The following is a 17,520-nucleotide window of genomic DNA, read 5'->3' as shown; positions in this document are numbered from 1 at the left end:
ACAAGGCCTAGTTTAACTTGCTCCTCCCTTTCCCAAGCCCCCTCTGGACCCCACCAATCCCTCTAGGTCTATCCATCCAAGTCCCTCCATCGCTCATCTAGGGGACCCTTTAAGGAAGGGGCGTGGCCTGACCATTTCCCCACCCCCGACGCTCCGCTGGTTGGCTGCCGATGACATCACTGGGCGGGGCGGCGAGGGGGCCCGGGGAGCGCTTAGGGCGGGCTCGGACCGGCGGGAGGGGGAGAGAGAGTCTGCTCCGGACGTCACGGCCCCGGGGCTGAAGATGGCGGCGGCGGCGGTGGCGGGGCCGGCGATCCCGGGGCGGCTGCAGCCCCAGCCCGAGCCCCAGCCCCCGGCCCCGGCGGGCGGAAGCCGCTGCTCGCTGCTGGTCATCGTGGGCGGCGAGTGCGCCCGGCCGGGCCTGCTCCGCCCGGTGCTGGCCCAGCTGGAGAGAGGTGAGCCGGGCCCAGCTCGGCCAGGCTGCGCGCGCTGGGCGCTTGGAGACCCTCCCCCGGGGTGGGGTCCTCCTCCCGGGGGACGCTCCTGGGGAGCCGGGGGGGCGGGGGTTGCGCTTGGAGACCCCTTCGTGGGCTGGGCGCGCTGGAAGTCTCCCTCCTCCTGCGGGGCTGCGCCGGGAGAGCCTCCTCCTGGGGACGGGGTGCGCCCGGAGTCTCGGCGCACGCTTGGGAGCCTCCTCTGGGGAGCGCGTTCGGGATCCTCCTGAAGGCCGCGCTGAAGATCCTCGTGGGCACGCTTGGAGGCCGGGGGCGGGGCGCGGAGCGCTTCTCTCCGCTTGGAGAGCCCTTTGGGGCTGTTGGAGACCACCCGGGGGCACCTCGTGTGCTCCCCCCACCCCCGCGGCCCCCTAGAGGCTTTCCCGTCCTGGCCCCCGGGGCCCTAAGAGGCGAAGGAGGGGTCAGCTGGGCTGGGCTGGGCCTGGCCGGGCTTTTCCCGTCTCCTCCAGCCCGCCCGGCAGCTGGGAGAGGAAGGAGGCCGGAGTTCCGTTATTTGGGAGGAGGGTGGGAGGGAGGTGCCCTGGGATGGAGGGCTCGGGAAAGCCGAGCTCCAGTCCGAGCCGAAACCACTACTAAGCCCTCAGAGCCCCACCTCCCCTCCTCAGGTCTGGCATTCTGTCTAGGGAGGCCACTCGGGAGTCTGAGAGCAGAGGCTGCTTCTGACTTCCCAATGAATGGCCCCCGGTAGCTGTTTAAAAGTTAGTTAGTAGTGGAGAGAAGGCTGCATCTCCCTGGTCCTCCTATGTGCCAGGCACTGTGTGGCACCGAGTGCCCACCTTAGCCCTCGTTCTCAGGGAGGGTTCCTAGTTAGACAAGGATAGGATCATAGAGTTAGAGCTGGGACAGCTACCTCGTTTTGCACAGGTGACCTCCATCATTGGGCACTTAAGAGTGGCCCCCACCACCACCACTGGGCGCCTAATAGCCGTGTGAATACAGGCAAATCACTTAACAGCTCTGAATCAGGGCCTTCCCATCCGTAAAATGGGCACGGCTCTGCCCTGGACTAGCAGGTCCGGTCTCTGGACTCGTCTCACCCAGGGAGGATAGTGCCTACTTGGCTTCCTTCCCAAAGTCGGTGTGAGGAGCAGATGAAAATGAATGAGAGGGTGCTTGCTTCATCAATTGGAAGTGCCCTAGGAATATTGTTTTATGGATGGAGATTATGGCTTCCCCATAGGTGTGGGGAGAATTTTTTGACCTTGCCCTCCACAAATGAGATTTTACCCGGAAAGTCTTTAGCACAATTTCTGGCACACAGAAGGTGCTTAATAAATGCTTGTTTCCCCTCTGGTGACACAACTAATTAACAAGATGTGGAGAAAGGAAAGGGGGAAAAAACGGACAAACAAACCCTGCTGAACTCAGAGATCTGGGGTCATTGCGTCTGTGGAGTAGAAGGGAAGCTTCACCTTGGCACAGGGGAAACCACACCTGAGAATCCATTCCCTAAGGCTTCCCACAGCACTAATTGCTGGGGTGGGGCTGGAGGAGGCCGGGCTCTGCCCTGCCCTGCCCTGCCCTATGGGGGCTTTGGCACTGGCTCCCTCTGTGAGTCACAGCTGCAAGGTGGAAAGCAGCTGGAGAAGCCGCTTTCCAAATAGCAGTCCAGGAAAGGGGTCTCAGAACAAATGGAGATTGTGCTAAGAGCCTCTTGGTAACACACTCGCCCCTGCCCCCAGTCTGCCTCCTTATGCCTGATCTTGCAGGGTCCGCGTGACGTTATTTGTCATCTTTGTATATCTCCTGCCCACTTCCTTGGACATAGTAAGAGTATGTATAAGTATATAAGTATGTATATAAGAGATATGTTCATTGAATTAAAACAGAATCTGGCCTTGGAGGGGCCTTGGTCTGTGAGTATTTAGTTTGTGCTTCCCTTGTGCTGGGCACTGTTCTGAACTTGGTACTGGGTGTACAAAGAGTCCCTGCTCTGAAGGGGCATATACTCTAAGTAACAAAAGTATCTCTGTTCATAAAAGCACAGATAAGAGTAAAGAAAGTATGCTCCTGAAGGAATGTCAGAGTGGGAAGTCTTAGAACCCAGAAGGTCAGAGTGAGAAGTCCTGGGACCCAGAAGGTCACAGTGGGAAGTCCTGGAACCCAGAAGGTCACAATGGGATGTCCTAGTACTCAAAAGGTCAGAGTTGGGAGGGCCCTTAGAATTGAGTGTCAGATCAGGGAGAATGCTTAGGACATTCTATATTCTAGAACCCAGAAGGTCAGAGTGGGAAGTTCTAGAACCCAAGTCAGAGTGGGAAGTCCCCAGAACCCAAAAGGTCAGAGTGGGAAATCCTAGTACCCACGATATCAGACCTGGGAGGGCCTTTGGAACCCGGAGTGTCAGGCCCTTGGAACACAGAATGAGAGAACTGAGAGGAACCTTAGGATTCAGAATGTCAGAGCCAGGAGGAAGGTCCTTGGAACACAATCTGGGAAGGACACGAACATATATATCCATTTTCACAGGAGCCCTTTGTCTTCCACTTTGTGTCCAGTAGGTGTGACCCCAGGGCAGCAATCTCTAATCTATACTTTTCTGGGTAAGAAAACCCAGTATCACCCCACCCTATCTCCACATGTTTGGTGGAGAAGGAAATGCAGCAATCATGTGTGTTCCCAGCTCAGGATCAGCAGGGTTCCTGCCTCCTGTGGCAAGAAGATATGAAACATGGAAGGCTACAAAGTCAGAAGTCCTGAGGATGTAAGCTATTAGGATAGGCCTTCATCAGAGATTTGAAGGGGTAGGGATTGTGGGAAGGAAGGTCTCAGATAATCTTGTATTGCCCTTCTACAGAATTTTCAACAGGGTTTAGCTATTCATTTTTGATTCCACACCTGATGATATGTTGTAACTGAACAAAACCCTCTTTTCTGGGCCTCAGTTTCTCTTGCTGTAGAATAAGATTGAATCACAACAAGACTGCTTCCAGCTCTGTGGTTTTTTTTTTTTAAATAGGTTTTTATTGATATCTGTTGGTTTTCTATCTCTTAATTTTCCCAGTGTTTTCCTTATTTCTTCCCACCATCCCCAAAAGTCTTATCTTTCTAGAGGGGTCGTGTGGGTGGGGAGATTATTTAACAAAACTAACCAGCTGATAGAAGTCGGGCATTATCTGCAGTGTTCCACGCTTCAAGTGTACCTCTGCAAAAAAGGGAGGTGCCTTCTATCTCTCCTTTGGACCAAGCTTGCGTGTTATCACTTCTCAGCATTTGTTTCCAGAAGTTTTGTTTTCTCCATTTTCATTGTTGTGGTCCATTGCATGTTCTGCGGTCCCAGCTCTGGTTGCTTCCTTGCTCTGTATTCTTCATATTTGTTGTTTCATTCAGCACAATAATATTCCATCACTTTGATTTGAAGCAATTTCTGTAGCCATTTCCTGAGTGATGAGCATCCACTGTTTTTCTGTTCCTATAAAAAAAAAAGTGTGTGGGGGGGCTGCTATAAATATTTTGGTATTTCTGGGACATTTCTTTGAATACACTGACCTCCTTGGGGCACATGCCTAGCAGGAGAATGTCTGGGTCAAAGGGTAGGGACACTTTCTTTTAGTGACTTACTTTGAATAATTACAAATTGCTTTTCACAATGGTGGGACCAACTCGCATCTCTACCAGTAGTCATGAATGGGCTTGTCTTTCCATCACTGACTCTGCCATTCTTCCATTTAAGGGGACCTTCCAACTCTGATGTTCTTTGTCCTGAGGTGTATACTTCTTACTTCCATTTCTGATGTTTTTGTCCTGAGGTATATATGTACTTCTTCATACTTCCCACTCTGATGTTTTGGCCTGAAGTGTATATGTACTTCTTATTAACATTTCTTATATTTTGTCCTGAGGAATATAGTTCTTCATACTTCCTGCTTTGACGTTTTGTCCTAAAATATATACTTTTGTACTTACATTTCTGATTTTCTTTGTCCTAAGTATATACTTCTTTGTACTTCCATTTCTGACTTTTTTTGTCCTAAAGTATATACTTCTTTGTACTTCCATTTCTGATATTTTGTCCTGAAGTATATACTTCTTTGTACTTCCATTTCTGATATTTTGTCCTGAAGTATATACTTCTTCATACTTCTATCTCCCCGACATTCTAGCTTTAAGGATTTCTCACCTCTTTGGACAAGAAGAGAATTTTGTGAGGAAGAAAGAAAAAGATGTAGCAGGATAGGAGGAGGCTGGGAATCCATCTTTCTGTGAGATTCTTCCAAACTGGCCCCTTAGAGATGCTAAAGGGGGCATTTTGTGAGGGGAGGATCATAGTAACATTCTGTCTTTTCTCCACAACAGGGATCCGCTCTTGGGATGTTGACCCAGGAATTTGTAACCTGGATGAACAGCTAAAAATATTTGTCTCCCGTCACTCAGCTACGTTCTCCAGCATTGTAAAAGGTAAGGGGCAGAAATTGGACTCTAAGCCCTGATTCTAAGCCGATTCCCTTTCTGTGTGGCCGTTGCCCTAACTTCCCTTCCCTTCTCTTCTCTTTGGATTTCTTGCCCTACCCTACTTCTGTCCTTGACCGGGAACATACATTAGCTTCCACTCTGGGCTTTGAAGGAGGACAGAATCCATCCCACACATTTGGTTCTGGGTGCCATGTTTTAGCAAGGAGATGAGTAATTTGGAGGTGATATCAGACAGAACAGCCAGAATGGTAGAGGGTTTTCAGTCCAGCCTATTTGAGAATCAACTGAAAGAACTGCAAGTGTTTAGGCCAGAGAGCCGAAAGGCAAGCTCAGCAAGTCTATGGCAGCTGCCGTAAGGTATTTAAAAGAATTAGATGATCTGTTTAGGAGGATCTGATATAGGGACAGGACCAGAGCAGGAAAGGAATCACAAAGGCCCTTTGAATCATTTTAGGCAGTGAGAGAGACAGGTCAGGGCAATGTCAGATGGAGTGTGCCCCTGGGGTCAGGCAGGCAGACGGATGGACTTGGACCGTAATTTCTCTGGGAATGAAAAACACTGGATGGGCTTGGTTGGAGTCTTCAGTGTGGAGACCATGGGACCATCTCCATCACCACTAACATCTCCAACAAAAACACCACCAGCATCACCAGTAAAAACCCAGCATCCCTACCACCAACAATTCCAGTCAGAGGACCAGCGTTTGAATCTAACTCTACTTGCTCACTCTGGGACTTTGAGCAAGTCACCCTTCCTGGACCTCAGTTTCCCCATCTGTAAACAGGAATACTTACTGACCTTTGCATGGTATCTTAACACTTACAAAGGACATGCACGTGGCTTCTCATTCAAGGGTTATGATCCTAGATTGACTTTGTTGCTATGGGTTTTATCACCTCCCCATTTTCTAGGTGAGATTCCAAGAAACTTGGTATCAGAAGCGGGATTTGGACTCCAAGCCTAGGGCTCCCTCTCCAATATCTGACTTCATTCACAGTGGCAAATCTCCAAGTTTAGAAGATTGTGTGAGGGGAAGTGGGCTGGAGGGAAGAAGCGATGTGGTTATTAGTATCACGTGGATATTTTGATATTTAAGTATTACAAATATAAGTGTTAATAATGTTGTGGTAAGTCGTACAATTGGAAATGGAGAGTTAGCAGAGCCTGAAACCCCTGAGGTTTCGTTGTGGGCTCTGAGGGCACAGCCCATGGCCTAACTGAGCTCCCTACAGTAGCAGTGGTACCTGAGGGGGACAGTGAAGAGAATTGGCTGTGGGGCTAGCATCTGGGGCTTCTTGATTTTTCTTTCCTTTATCTCTCAGCTTCTCTCTGGCTTTTCCCCATGGCTGGAACCCTCCCTCCTCTGTTGACCACTGACCTCCCTGGCTTCCTCTAAGTCCCTCACTACTCCTACAGGAAGGCCTCCCCAACCCCACTGCCTTCCCTCTGTTAATGACCTCTTTATTTTTTATTTTGTTCACATATTTGCTTGTTGTTTCTCCCATTCAGTTGTAAGCTCCTTATCTTTTACCTTTTTTTTGTATCTCTTGCTAGTAGCACTGTGCCCAACACATAGATAAATATTTATCAATTGATTGGAAGCTCTCCCTCCCCGACTTCCTTGCAGACTCTGTCACTTCCTTCTTCGGGAGGCTCCTCCCCAGCCACTCATGCTTTTCTCCAAGGTTATATTTTCTCCTTTTTTACACTGTGCCCACATGCATGCAGGACTGTGCCCTGCTTAGAACAAACATGGGAATAGGGCGGATTTCTGTGTTTTGCGCCTAAGTGCTTGTTCATTGATTCATCCCTGTGTGACCTTGTGGGTCATATGCGGGGGTGGGATTCGAATCTAGGTGATCTGAGGGGCCTTTCAGCTATGATCCTGTCTCTGGCCCCCTGCTGAGAGCCACCAGAGAGATATACCCAGTCTGGGAGGGAGACTGGGGCTCAAGGGACCAGAGACAGAGGCCAGGGCTTGTCGCCTTCATCTCCCGGTGGTCGGGTACCCGATCCTTGTTTTCTCATCAGAGTTTATGTTCCTCAAAGGCCCTGAGATAGGGCCCCAAGGGGCATCAAAGGGTAGCTGGCCTGAGTGGATGAGAGGGGCTTTGCAGGCCTCCATATTGGTCCTTGCTCTGGTTTCAGCCACCAGCTCCCTGAGACCCGAGTGCTCTGTGGGCTGGCACTTAGCTCCCTGCCTCCCCTCCCCCCCCAGATATCTAGAGAGGTGGTAAAGGAGGAGGAAGAGTGGCTGCTGAGAGCCCCACGAGTGTTTGCTGAGTGGGTGTCTGGTATGGACTTGGCCATGGGAGGAGCAGGAAAGCCTGGCTGTTTGTCCCAGACCATCGGGGACCAGACAGGGCCTGAGATCGCAGCGACCATATGGGTCTTGAGTGTAGAGATTCTTTGTCCCCCAGGCTGGAGCGTGGAACCCCAGCCCTTGATCTTGTGGCCAGGTGAGGCAGGGAGAAACCAGCCTGCTTTCCCTTTCCTAGCCAGTGGGAAGGAAGTGTCCTGGCTTGCATTGTCTCATTGAAATCCAGGCTTCCTGTCCTGATTCTGCTGGCCAGCTGTCAGGGGGATGAATCCAGCTTCAGTCTGAGGTGACGTTGGGGGAGGGGTGAGAGAGGATGGATTTGTCTCCCACCCCTCCCCCTCCCTCCAAGGGTTTGATTCTCAATCTCTGATTAGCTGGACACAAGTCACAGACGTGCCCTTTTATACATGTGCTGGGAGCCCTCCTAGATTAGAATTCTCTGTTCTAAGGGCTCTCCCAGCCCTGACCTCCCGGGTTCTAAGGGCCCTCCCAGCCCTGACCTCCCGGGTTCTAAGGGCCCTCCCAGCCCTGACCTCCTGGGTTCTAAGGGCCCTCCCAGCTCTGACCTCCCGGGTTCTAAGGGCCCTCCCAGCTCTGACATCCTGTGTTCTAAGGGCCCTCCCAGCTCTGACCTCCTGGGCCCTAAGGGCCCTCCCAGCTCTGACCTCTTGGGTTCTAAGTTCTTTCATAGCTCTAACATCTCATGTTCTAAGATCACTTCCAGCTCTGATCTGTGTTCTAAGGTCTCTCCCACCTTTGCCATTCATTCTGGCTTCTAAGGGCCCTCCCAGCCCTGACCTCCCGGTTCTAAGGGCCCTCCTAGCTCTGACATCCCATGTTCTATTCTTAGGTCAAAGAAGCCTCCATCACCGGGGAGAAGAGCTAGAAACGCTGGTGCTGCTGAATCCTTCGGACAAGTCCCTTGTTGACGAGGTGGGTGCTGGGGCAGGGGTCATGGCAATTTGGGAAGAGCTATTGTTGTTATGAGGGGGCCTTGCCCTGGAGGATTTAAAAGAGAGGAAGGAGGAGTCTGCTCTTTTTCTCTTAACTTCACTTTCCCTCCATCGGCATTCTTAAAGCCCCTGGTCTCCCTGTCAGTCAGCAGTCAGTAAAGGTGTATTAAGTATCTGGCTCCTTACAAAGAACGAGTATTTGCTGGCCTTCCACAAGGGAGTCAGTCTTAGAAATTGTCTGTGCAAGGTCTAGAGAATGTAGATGGACAGTAGTGGAGGAGGGGAGGCCCTAGCATTGAGGGCAGGGAGGAAGGACCTCCCATGTGCCCCTTCTCAGCCCCTGGACTGATCCTCTCTACCTCTGGAGCACTGAATGCGAGATGGGGTTTCAGAGGTGGGAGGCCATGGAGGAATGATGGGCTATGGATGGAGAGATGAGGATGAGGGAGGCCCTACTGGGCATGTGCTGACTTGTGTCCCTCCCTGCCCCAGCTCCGTAACCTGCTCCTGGAGCCTTCTTACCATAAGCTGTTGGTGCTGGCCGGTCCCTTCGTGGAGGAGACGGGGGAGCTCCTGCTGCAGACAGGTGGCTTCTCCCCTCGCCACTTCTTCCAGATCCTGACTGATAAAGAGGTGAGCAGGTGTTGGTTGGGGAGGGGGTCTGGGAGGAGGCTTCCCTGCCTCAGCTTTCCCCTCCCTTCCCTTTCCCTGCCCTCCTTGCCCTTTCAGCCCCCCCTTCCCTTCTCCCTCCTGCCCTCCTTTTTCCCTCCCTGCCTTCACTTCTCCCCCTGGGGACCATAGGCCTTCGGACCCTTCCTTAACCTCCGATTCCTGTGTACCCAATCTCTTTATTGGGAACATTCCTGTCTGGCTCTTGGTGAGGCGGGGAGTGTGAGGGCTTGTCCCCCAGGGGAGGGCGGGGGTCCAGTGATGCTGGAGCAGCCATGGAGAGTGCTAGACTTCCTAAGTGCTAGGTGTGGAAGACCTGGGCCCTGCTGGGCCACTCACTTCCCTCTCTGGTCTCAGGGGCCTCCCAAAATGAGGATAGTGACTCTTGCCTCATCCAGGTTTCGTTAGCCCTGGAGTGCCTGGTGTTAAGGACTGTGGCTTGGTGCAATCTGCCTGAGCTCCTGCAGGAGGGGCAGTCGGGATTTGAATCCAGAGTCCGCACCTTACTCCAGGGGCAGCCAGGTCCCTGCAGAGGATCTCAGAGACCCCTCTGGGCATGAGGAGGCCCCCTTGCTCACCCCCTCTGGGCCGGAGGGCCCCCTGCTCATCCATTCTGGGCACAGGGAAGGTCTCATGCCCGCCCCCTCTGGGCACAGGGAGGGCCCCTGTCCGCCCCCTCTGGGCGCGGAGGGCCTCATGCTCGCCTCTTTTCCCTAGATCGAGGACCTTCGGAGCTCTGCGCCCTCCTCGGCCCTCCCAAGGCTCACCATCACCTGTCCCGACTTTGGGGAGTGGGCATACCCCGGGCTGGATGGCTCTGGCCTCCAGGACTTTGTCCAGCTGCAACTGAACCCCCCCGGGCACCGGCCGGAGTCAGAGGGCCTACGTGAATTCCTGGAGTACGTGGCTGAGTCCCTGGAGCCGCCCTCGCCCTTCGACCTCCTGGAGCCCCCGGCCACGGCGGGCTTCCTGAAGATCTCCCGGCCCTGCTGCTATGTCTTCCCTGGCGGCCTGGGCGACGCCGCCTTCTTTGCCGTCAATGGCTTCACAGTGCTGGTGAACGGCGGCTCAAGCGCGCGGTCCAGCTTCTGGAAGCTGGTGAGGCACCTGGACCGTGTGGACGCGGTGCTGGCCACGCGGGCCGACAGCCTGCCGGGCATCAACAGCCTGCTGCGCCGGAAGCTGGCGGAGCGTGACGAGGAGGCGGCCGGGGTGGCCGCGGGTGGCGGGCGGGGCAGCGAGGACTGGCTGCGGCACCTCATCTCCCCCGACCTGGGCGTGGTGTTCCTCAACACGGGCGAGCGGCACCCGGCGGGGGGTGACGACGAGGCGGGGCTGGCGCTGGGCTACCTGGAGCGGCTGGGCGTGGTGCCCACGCCCCTATGCCGCGGCCCGGTGCCCTCTGAGCCCCTGGTCCTGTTCCTGAAGATGGGCGTGGGCCGGCTGGACATGTACGTGCTCCACCCTCCGCGGGCCGGGGCCGGCCGGGACCCGGCCTCGCCCAGCCTGGCAGTGTCCGCCTGCGCCCTGCTGGTCTGGCACCCCGCCAGCCCCACAGAGAAGATCGTGCGCGTGCTCTTCCCCGGCTGCACCCCCCAGAGCCGGCTCCTGGAGGGCCTGGCCAAGCTCCAGCACCTGACCTTCCTCCGCCAGCCCGTGGTGACCCCCCAGGACCTAGAGGCCCCGGCGCCGGCCCGGGCCGAGAGCAAGGAGAGCCTGCGCTCCGCATCCAGGAGCAGCCTGGCTGATGGGGCCCGGCCGGCCAGGGCCGAGAGGAAGGAGGTCAGGACGGCCTCTGTGAGGGACCGGCCCCGGGGGCCCACAGAGGAGCCACCCAAGCCGGGCAAGGAGCGTAGCCTCCCCGCCAAGAAGGAGAGCGCCCGGGGGGACGCCCCAGCACGCAAGGAAGAAAAGCGGGCCATCCAGAAAGAGGAAGGAGCCCCCAAGAGAGAGCCCAGGGCAGAGGGGAAATCCAAGGCTGAGCCCCTCAAGAAGGACCCCCGAGCCGAAGACAAGAAGGTGGGGGCCGCCAGGGTCCCCGGCCGCCGGTCTTCCGCAGCAGCCGAGCAGCCCTCGCGACCCGGGAGCACACGCAGGAGCGGCATCCACCCCCCCACCAAGGCGGCTGACAAGGGCCTTGCTCGGGCAGCCCTGAAGGATCCGGGAGCCTCCAAGGCGGGCAGTGCCAAAAGCAGGGAACCTCCCAGGACCCCGGGCCCAGGAGGTGGGTCTGCCCTGGAGGGGGACAGCCCATCCGTCTTCCGCTGCAGTGATGGCTGCCCCTCGTCAACCCCAGGCTCCCCGTCCCCCCTGGCCAAGACCCCTCCTGGGCAGCAGAGCCCGGAGCTGGGCCTGGGCCTGACTCCGCCTTTGGAGGCTCTCATGAACCACATTGGGGAAGCTGGTGAGGACGGAGGCGGCGGTGGCAGCTCGGAGGAGAAGACCCTGGAGCTGATGTCCCCCTCCAGTTCGGCGGCCCCCACACCCTCGCCCGCTGGCCCCCGGAGGCCCCCCGAGGGCGCCGAGCGGCTGGCCCTGAGCCCCTTCCGCGAGGCAGGCCCGGACGTCTCCCCCACAGTCACGACGCCCTCGCTGCCCGCGGAGGTGGGCTCCCCACACTCCACGGAGGTGGACGAGTCCTTGTCGGTGTCCTTCGAGCAGGTGCTGCCCCCCTCGGCGGCCGCTGGTGATGCAGAGCCTGGCAAGGTGGGGCTGAGCCTCCCGCTGAGGGCGCCGGCCACACGGGCGCCGCGCTCGGCCTCGCCCCACGACGTGGATCTTTGCCTGGTGTCCCCCTGTGAGTTTGAGCACCCCAAGTCAGCCCTGTCCCCTGCGGGCCTGGCCAGCCCCCGGGACGTCTCCAACGACAGCAGCGCCCGCTCCCAGGAGCTGGCCCGCGGGCACCGGGGCAGCGGAGGGCTCCTTGAGGAGACCCCCCCCACCTCGGTGAGTGAGTCGCTGCCTACCCTTTCAGACTCAGACCCCCCACCCACGGCAGAAGATGGGCCCTCGCTGGCCCCAGACTCCGATGAGGAGGACACAGAGAACTATGGGCCTTCCCGGGATCCCCTGCCCGCCCCAATGAAAGACCCGCCCCCTCTGCCTGCCCAGCCAGGCATCTGCATGGTGGATCCCGAGACACTCCCCCCCGACCACCTCAAACGACGGGAGACTGCCAGCCGGGCCTCCCTCCGCAAGGCTCCCCCCCGGACGGGCCCCAGCCCTGGGCCTGCCAAGGCCGCTCCCGGCCCAGGCACCAAGGCCAAGGGGTCTCTTAGCAGTACCAGGAGTGAACCCACAGACAGGGGTCCGCGACCGGGTGCTGACGCCAAGGGGAGTGTGGCAGGGCGCGCCGTGGGCAGCAGCGGGGCCAGGACGGGTCCCCGAGGCCCATCAGGTGAGTCAGGGAGGAGGCCGAGAGAACAGAACCCTCATTCCTGAAGCCCCTGGGGGGGGGAGCAGGGCCCGGCCAGCCTGGGAGCGGCCATGGCCCTCGGGAAAGAGCTAGAGCCCAAGGCCCAGAGAGGGCAAGGTCCCACACGGTCTGGCCGATGGCCTGCAGGATTTCCAGGGGTAGATGGGCTGGAGCTTGTGGCGGGAGCCTCAGGGGGCCCAAGGGAGGGGGGGGGGGGGGGGGGGGGGGGGGAGGCAAGGGCACTTCCAACAGCAGAGACTGGCCCCGACCCCTGCAGGATCTCTGCCTTCTGTGCCTGGGGGCCTGAGGGAGCGGGGAAAGTCAGGCGCCATCTCTCTGCAGGGTCCGCTCCAGGCCGGGCAAGCATTGGTGCTGTGCCCCCGGGACCCCCCATTTATCTGGACCTGGCCTACCTGCCTGGGGGGGCCAGCGCCCGCTCTGTGGATGAGGAGTTTTTCCGGAGAGTCCGCGCCCTCTGCTATGTCATCAGTGGCCACGACCAGGGCAAGGAGGAGGCCATGAGGGGCATCTTGGACGCGCTGCTGGCTGGGAAGGAGTGCTGGGATGCAGACCTGCAGGTGGGCATGGGGAGGCTTTCTGGGCCCACTACGGAAAGGGGGAGGCAGGGAGTCCAGAGAGAAGCCCCCAGACCCTGGAGTCAGAGGAGGGGCCAGGGTGGCTATGGCCCTCCCTCACATTAATGTCAGAACTCGAGGTAGGAAGTTCTTTACCCGGGAACTCCGCATGTGTGTGCCTCCTGTACATGGACATCTCTGCATGCACTTCCCCCCACCCCATATACATGTGCACACATGCATGTTGCCGCCTACATGTGTGTATATTTTTTCCTTTGAAGTTTTATGCATTTTGTTTTATGCCACAATTTTTGATGCACTTTATTTTATGACAGTTTTTAGATGCATGATGCATTTTATTTTGTCAAAATTTTTTGATGCATTTTATTTAATGCCACCATTTTTGATGCATGTTATGCCAGTTTTGATGCACTTTATTTTAAACCACAGTTTGTAGATGCATGATGCATTTTATTTTACTCCACATTTGTTTTGATGCATGATGCATTTTATTTTATACCACAATTTTTGATGCACTTTATTTTGACACAGATTTTGATGTACTTTATTTTATACCACAGTTTGTTGATGCATTTTATTTTACGCCAGTTTTTGATGTGTGATGCATTTTATTTTGTCACAATTTTTTGATGCATTCTGTGCCACAGTTTTGATGCACTTTATTTTATGCCACAGTTTTTGGATGAATGATGCATTTTATTTTGTGCCACAGTTTGTTGATATGTTTTATTTTATGACAGTTTTTGATGTACTTTATTTTACACCACAATTTTTAATGCATTTTATTTTACACCACAGTTTGATGCATGATGCATTTTATTTTATGTCACAATTTTTTGATGCATTTTATTTTGCATCACAATTTTTGATGCATTTTACACCACAGTTTTGATGCACTTTATTTTACACCAGTTTTTAGATGCATGATGCATTTTATTTTACGACACAGTTTGTTGATGCATTTTATTGTACGCCACAGTTTGTTGATGCATTTTATTTTACGCCACAGTTTGTTGATGAATTTTATTTTACGCCAGTTTGTTGATGCATTTTATTTTACGCCACAGTTTGTTGATATGTTTTATTTTATGCCACAGTTTTTGATGCATTTTATTTTGTGACAGTTTTTGATGTACTTTATTTTACACCACAGTTTTTAATGCATTTTATTTTACACCACAGTTTGATGCATGATGCATTTTATTTTATGTCACAATTTTTTGATGCATTTTATTTTGCATCACAATTTTTGATGCATTTTACACCACAGTTTTGATGCACTTTATTTTACATCACAGTTTTTAGATGCATGATGCATTTTATTTTACGCCAGTTTGTTGATGCATTTTATTTTACGCCAGAGTTTGTTGATGCATTTTATTTTACGCCACAGTTTGTAGATGCATGATGCATTTTATTTTACGCCACAGTTTGTTGATGCATTTTATTTTACGCCACAGTTTGTTGATACATTTTATTTTATGCCACAGTTTGTTGATGCATGATGCATTTTATTTTATGCCACAATTTTTGATGCACTTTATTTTACACCACAGTTTTTAGATGCATTTTATTTTATGCCATAGTTGATTGTAGCAAAGAATACAAGGAAGGAGGGCAAAAAGCTGAAAACTCTGGACTTTGATGTTCTCTGATTCCCTTCTGTTCTAAAGTCTGTGGTTGGGGGAATTCCAGGTCCCACACTCTTTTCCTGTCCCCACCAGGGGACAAATCAGATTTGTGTTGGCAAAAATAGCCAGGGCAAGTTTGGGTCTTTAGAATCAGGGAAGGGCAAATCAGATTTGGGTACAGGTGGAAGATCCTCGTGGCAAGATGGGAAAACAAAGCCGGACCTAAATGAGCTTGGGCTGTTTGTGCTGGGATTTGAGCCTAAGTTTCTATATGGGTGACGGAGAGAAGTTTGGGATGTTTGGAAGTACTGAATGCCAGGAAAAGTAAATGCCTACACTTAGGAGTGACCCAGTCATCTGCAAGGCTTGGGGCAAGAGGAGGTTCCGACTTGCCTTCCCAGACCCGGCAGTGGGCTGTGGATGTACCACATTTTTGCCGGTGAGGAGGCGTCCATTCTCTGGTTCTTCTCCGGGTCTCGGAGCCTGTGCTTGGAGGTCTCCAGGACTCGGAGACTTCCCTCGGAGCTGCCCCTGCCCAGGGTGCATCCCTCAGCTCTTCTCTCTGTCTCCAGGTGACCCTCATTCCTACGTTTGACTCCCTGGCCATGCACGAGTGGTACCAGGAGACACACGGCCGACAGCAGGACCTGGGGATCACCGTGCTTGGCAGCAACAGCACCGTCGCCATGCAGGATGAGACCTTCCCTGCCTGCAAGGTGGAGTTCTAGCCCTTCCTGGCCACCTCTGACCCTCAGTCTTGTGTGCGCATGTGGGCGCCCACGGTGCACATATGTGGGCACACCTGGGCGCTCACACACACGTGCACACACATACCGGCACACACATACTGGCACCACTGAGCCTCCAGCCAGAGCCCTGTCCCAGGCGCCACCTCCCTGGTGGGCAAGTGGAAGTGGAAGCTAGGCCCGGGGCTAGAAGGGGCTGCCCCCACTCCTCCCTTCCACCCCCAGCCCCTCACATTTCCAGGTTGTCTGTCTGTCCACCCAACGTCACTGACACACAGCATTAAAAGGAGCTTCACTTCCTGCTCCACCCTTGGCCTGACTCCTTTCTGGGGATTGGAGAAAGATGGGGCTGTGAGGGGCAAAGGCCGGGTCTGGGGACTGGTCATGGGGAAGCGAAAGACCAAGGTTAAGAGCAAACCTGAGAATGTGGAACTTCAGAGCAGGGAGGGCCCTTAGAACATGGGATGTCAGAGCTGGGAGGGCCCTTAGAACATGGGATGTCAGAGCCAGGAGGGACCTGAGAACAGAGCTGGGAAGGCCCTTAGAACCCGGGATGTCAGAGCCGGGAGGGCTCCTAGAACCCAGGAGGTCAGGGCTGGGAGGGCCCTTAGAACCCGGGATGTCAGAGTTAGGAGGGCTCCTAGAACCCGGGATGTCAGAGCCGGGAGGGCTCCTAGAACCCGGGATGTCAGAGCCGGGAGGGCTCCTAGAACCTGGGATGTCAGAGCTGGGAGGGCCCTTAGAACCCAGGATGGCCCTTAGAACCCAGGATGGCCGAGCTTGGAGGAGGGCCCTTAGAACCCGGGATATCAGAGCTGGGAGAGCCCTTAGAACCCAGGAGGTCAGGGCTGGGAGGGCCCTTAGAACCTAGGAGGTCAGGGCTGGGAGAGCCCTTAGGATACAGAATGTTACAGACAGGGACTTTATAACATGGAACTCCAGGGCTGGGAGGACATCCCTAGAAGAAACCTTGTACCGTAGAACAGACTCTGAGCCAGGAAAAACCACATGATAGAACACAGCCAACTTTTAAGTGGCTAGTGAGCCCTGTGCTGGGCTTTAGAGAATATGTAAATAAACCAGGGTCCCAGGGGTCTCTCACTGGTTGGGAGATAAAAACCCAGGCTTGGAGCACTGGAGTAAGATAATTCAGGAGGGGCCCTCAGGGTCAGGGTTATATGTGAGGTCTAAAAGGAAAGACCCTTCTGGAATGGAGTGGTCGGGACCTCATAGGACCGAAACGGGCATGAGTGAGCCGGGAGGTGGGAACTTCAAGGAGGCACATTGAGGACTTCAGGGGCAGCTTCCTGGCGGAAGTGGCATTTAAGTAGGTCTGCAAAGGGGGAGTTTGAGTACGTCTGTAAAGGGAGGAATTAAATTCAGGAAGGGGTGAAGGAGGACGTTCCAGGCGAAGCCAGCGGAGGCTTGGAGGTGGGGGAGCTCGCTGCTCCCTGTGGCTGCCCTGGGACTGGCTCTTTACTAAGTGCTTGTTGATTGCCCATCTGTAGTCTGGTCTGAGTAAGGATCCAGGGCTGCATGAGGAAGCTCCTATTGGGGAGCAGGGACCGGAAGGACCTACTGGAGCCAGGCAGGCTTTGGGTTTGCAGCAGAGCTGGGCTGTGGGAAACGGGGGAGGGTGGCTGTGTTAGAGACAGACGAGAGGAAAGTGAGGGGGCCTGGGATTGTTTGGAAGGGCCAGAGAGGGGACAGTCAGAGGCGCCTCCTAGTGGGCAGCCCTTGAAGGGCCTCAGTGCGTGCAGGAAGGAGCTGGATGGGACATGGTGGAAAGAACAATACATCTGGAGTGGGGGAAGGGACCCTCAGTTTGACCTTAGCCCTGCAGTTTCCCACCTGTGTGAGAACAAGTCATGGAGTTACTTGGGCCCTCGGTTTCTTCTTCTATTGGAACTAGATGACCTCAAGAACCAGAACTAGTGAGACTGGTTTCACAAGCTCATTCTGGGTCAGATAATAAGCACATTGATAATAATGACGCTGATGGTAGCTTCTAGGCACTTATTTATTTAGTACTTTAAGGTTTGCAGAAATGCTTTACAATTAGTATCTCATTTGATCCTTACAGTAGTCCTACAGGATAGGTGCTGTCATTATCCCCATTTTACAGATGAGGAAATGGAGGCAAAAAGTCAGGTGACTAATTATGTGTCTGAGGCTGTATTTGATTGAACTCTGGTCTTTTTGCTTCCAGACCTAGCTTTGTCCTCTGTGCCCCTCGCTGACTTAAGTTGGCAGGGGCCATG

The 17,520-nt window shown here is 54.4% G+C and overlaps 1 protein-coding gene across 1 annotated transcript; it reads left to right on the top strand.

Annotated features, from left to right (window-relative positions):
- Positions 1-224: 224 nt before the first annotated feature.
- MAP1S (microtubule associated protein 1S) lies at positions 225-15,566 on the top strand. Its single transcript, XM_031948240.1, has 7 exons — positions 225-455; positions 4,812-4,913; positions 8,100-8,182; positions 8,695-8,835; positions 9,589-12,268; positions 12,629-12,864; positions 15,086-15,566. The coding sequence occupies exons 1-7, from the start codon at positions 284-286 to the stop codon at positions 15,239-15,241; spliced, it is 3,570 nt and encodes a 1,189-aa protein (XP_031804100.1). The 5' UTR covers positions 225-283; the 3' UTR covers positions 15,242-15,566.
- Positions 15,567-17,520: the final 1,954 nt, after the last annotated feature.

Source organism: Sarcophilus harrisii, chromosome 1, assembly GCF_902635505.1.
Source record: "Sarcophilus harrisii chromosome 1, mSarHar1.11, whole genome shotgun sequence".
NCBI classification, from domain to species: Eukaryota; Metazoa; Chordata; class Mammalia; order Dasyuromorphia; family Dasyuridae; genus Sarcophilus; species Sarcophilus harrisii.
Note: the sequence above shows the minus strand (reverse complement) of the source record. Positions and strands in the feature narration are given on the sequence as shown.

Bases quoted from the DNA above. Each gene is read 5' to 3' on its own strand.
- MAP1S (XM_031948240.1), top strand. From the start codon at position 284: ATGGCGGCGGCGGCGGTGGCGGGGCCGGCGATCCCGGGGCGGCTGCAG. The intron at 8,183-8,694 runs GTGGGTGCTGGG...TCCCTGCCCCAG, and splicing joins ACAAGTCCCTTGTTGACGAG to CTCCGTAACCTGCTCCTGGA. The intron at 12,865-15,085 runs GTGGGCATGGGG...CTCTGTCTCCAG, and splicing joins GCTGGGATGCAGACCTGCAG to GTGACCCTCATTCCTACGTT.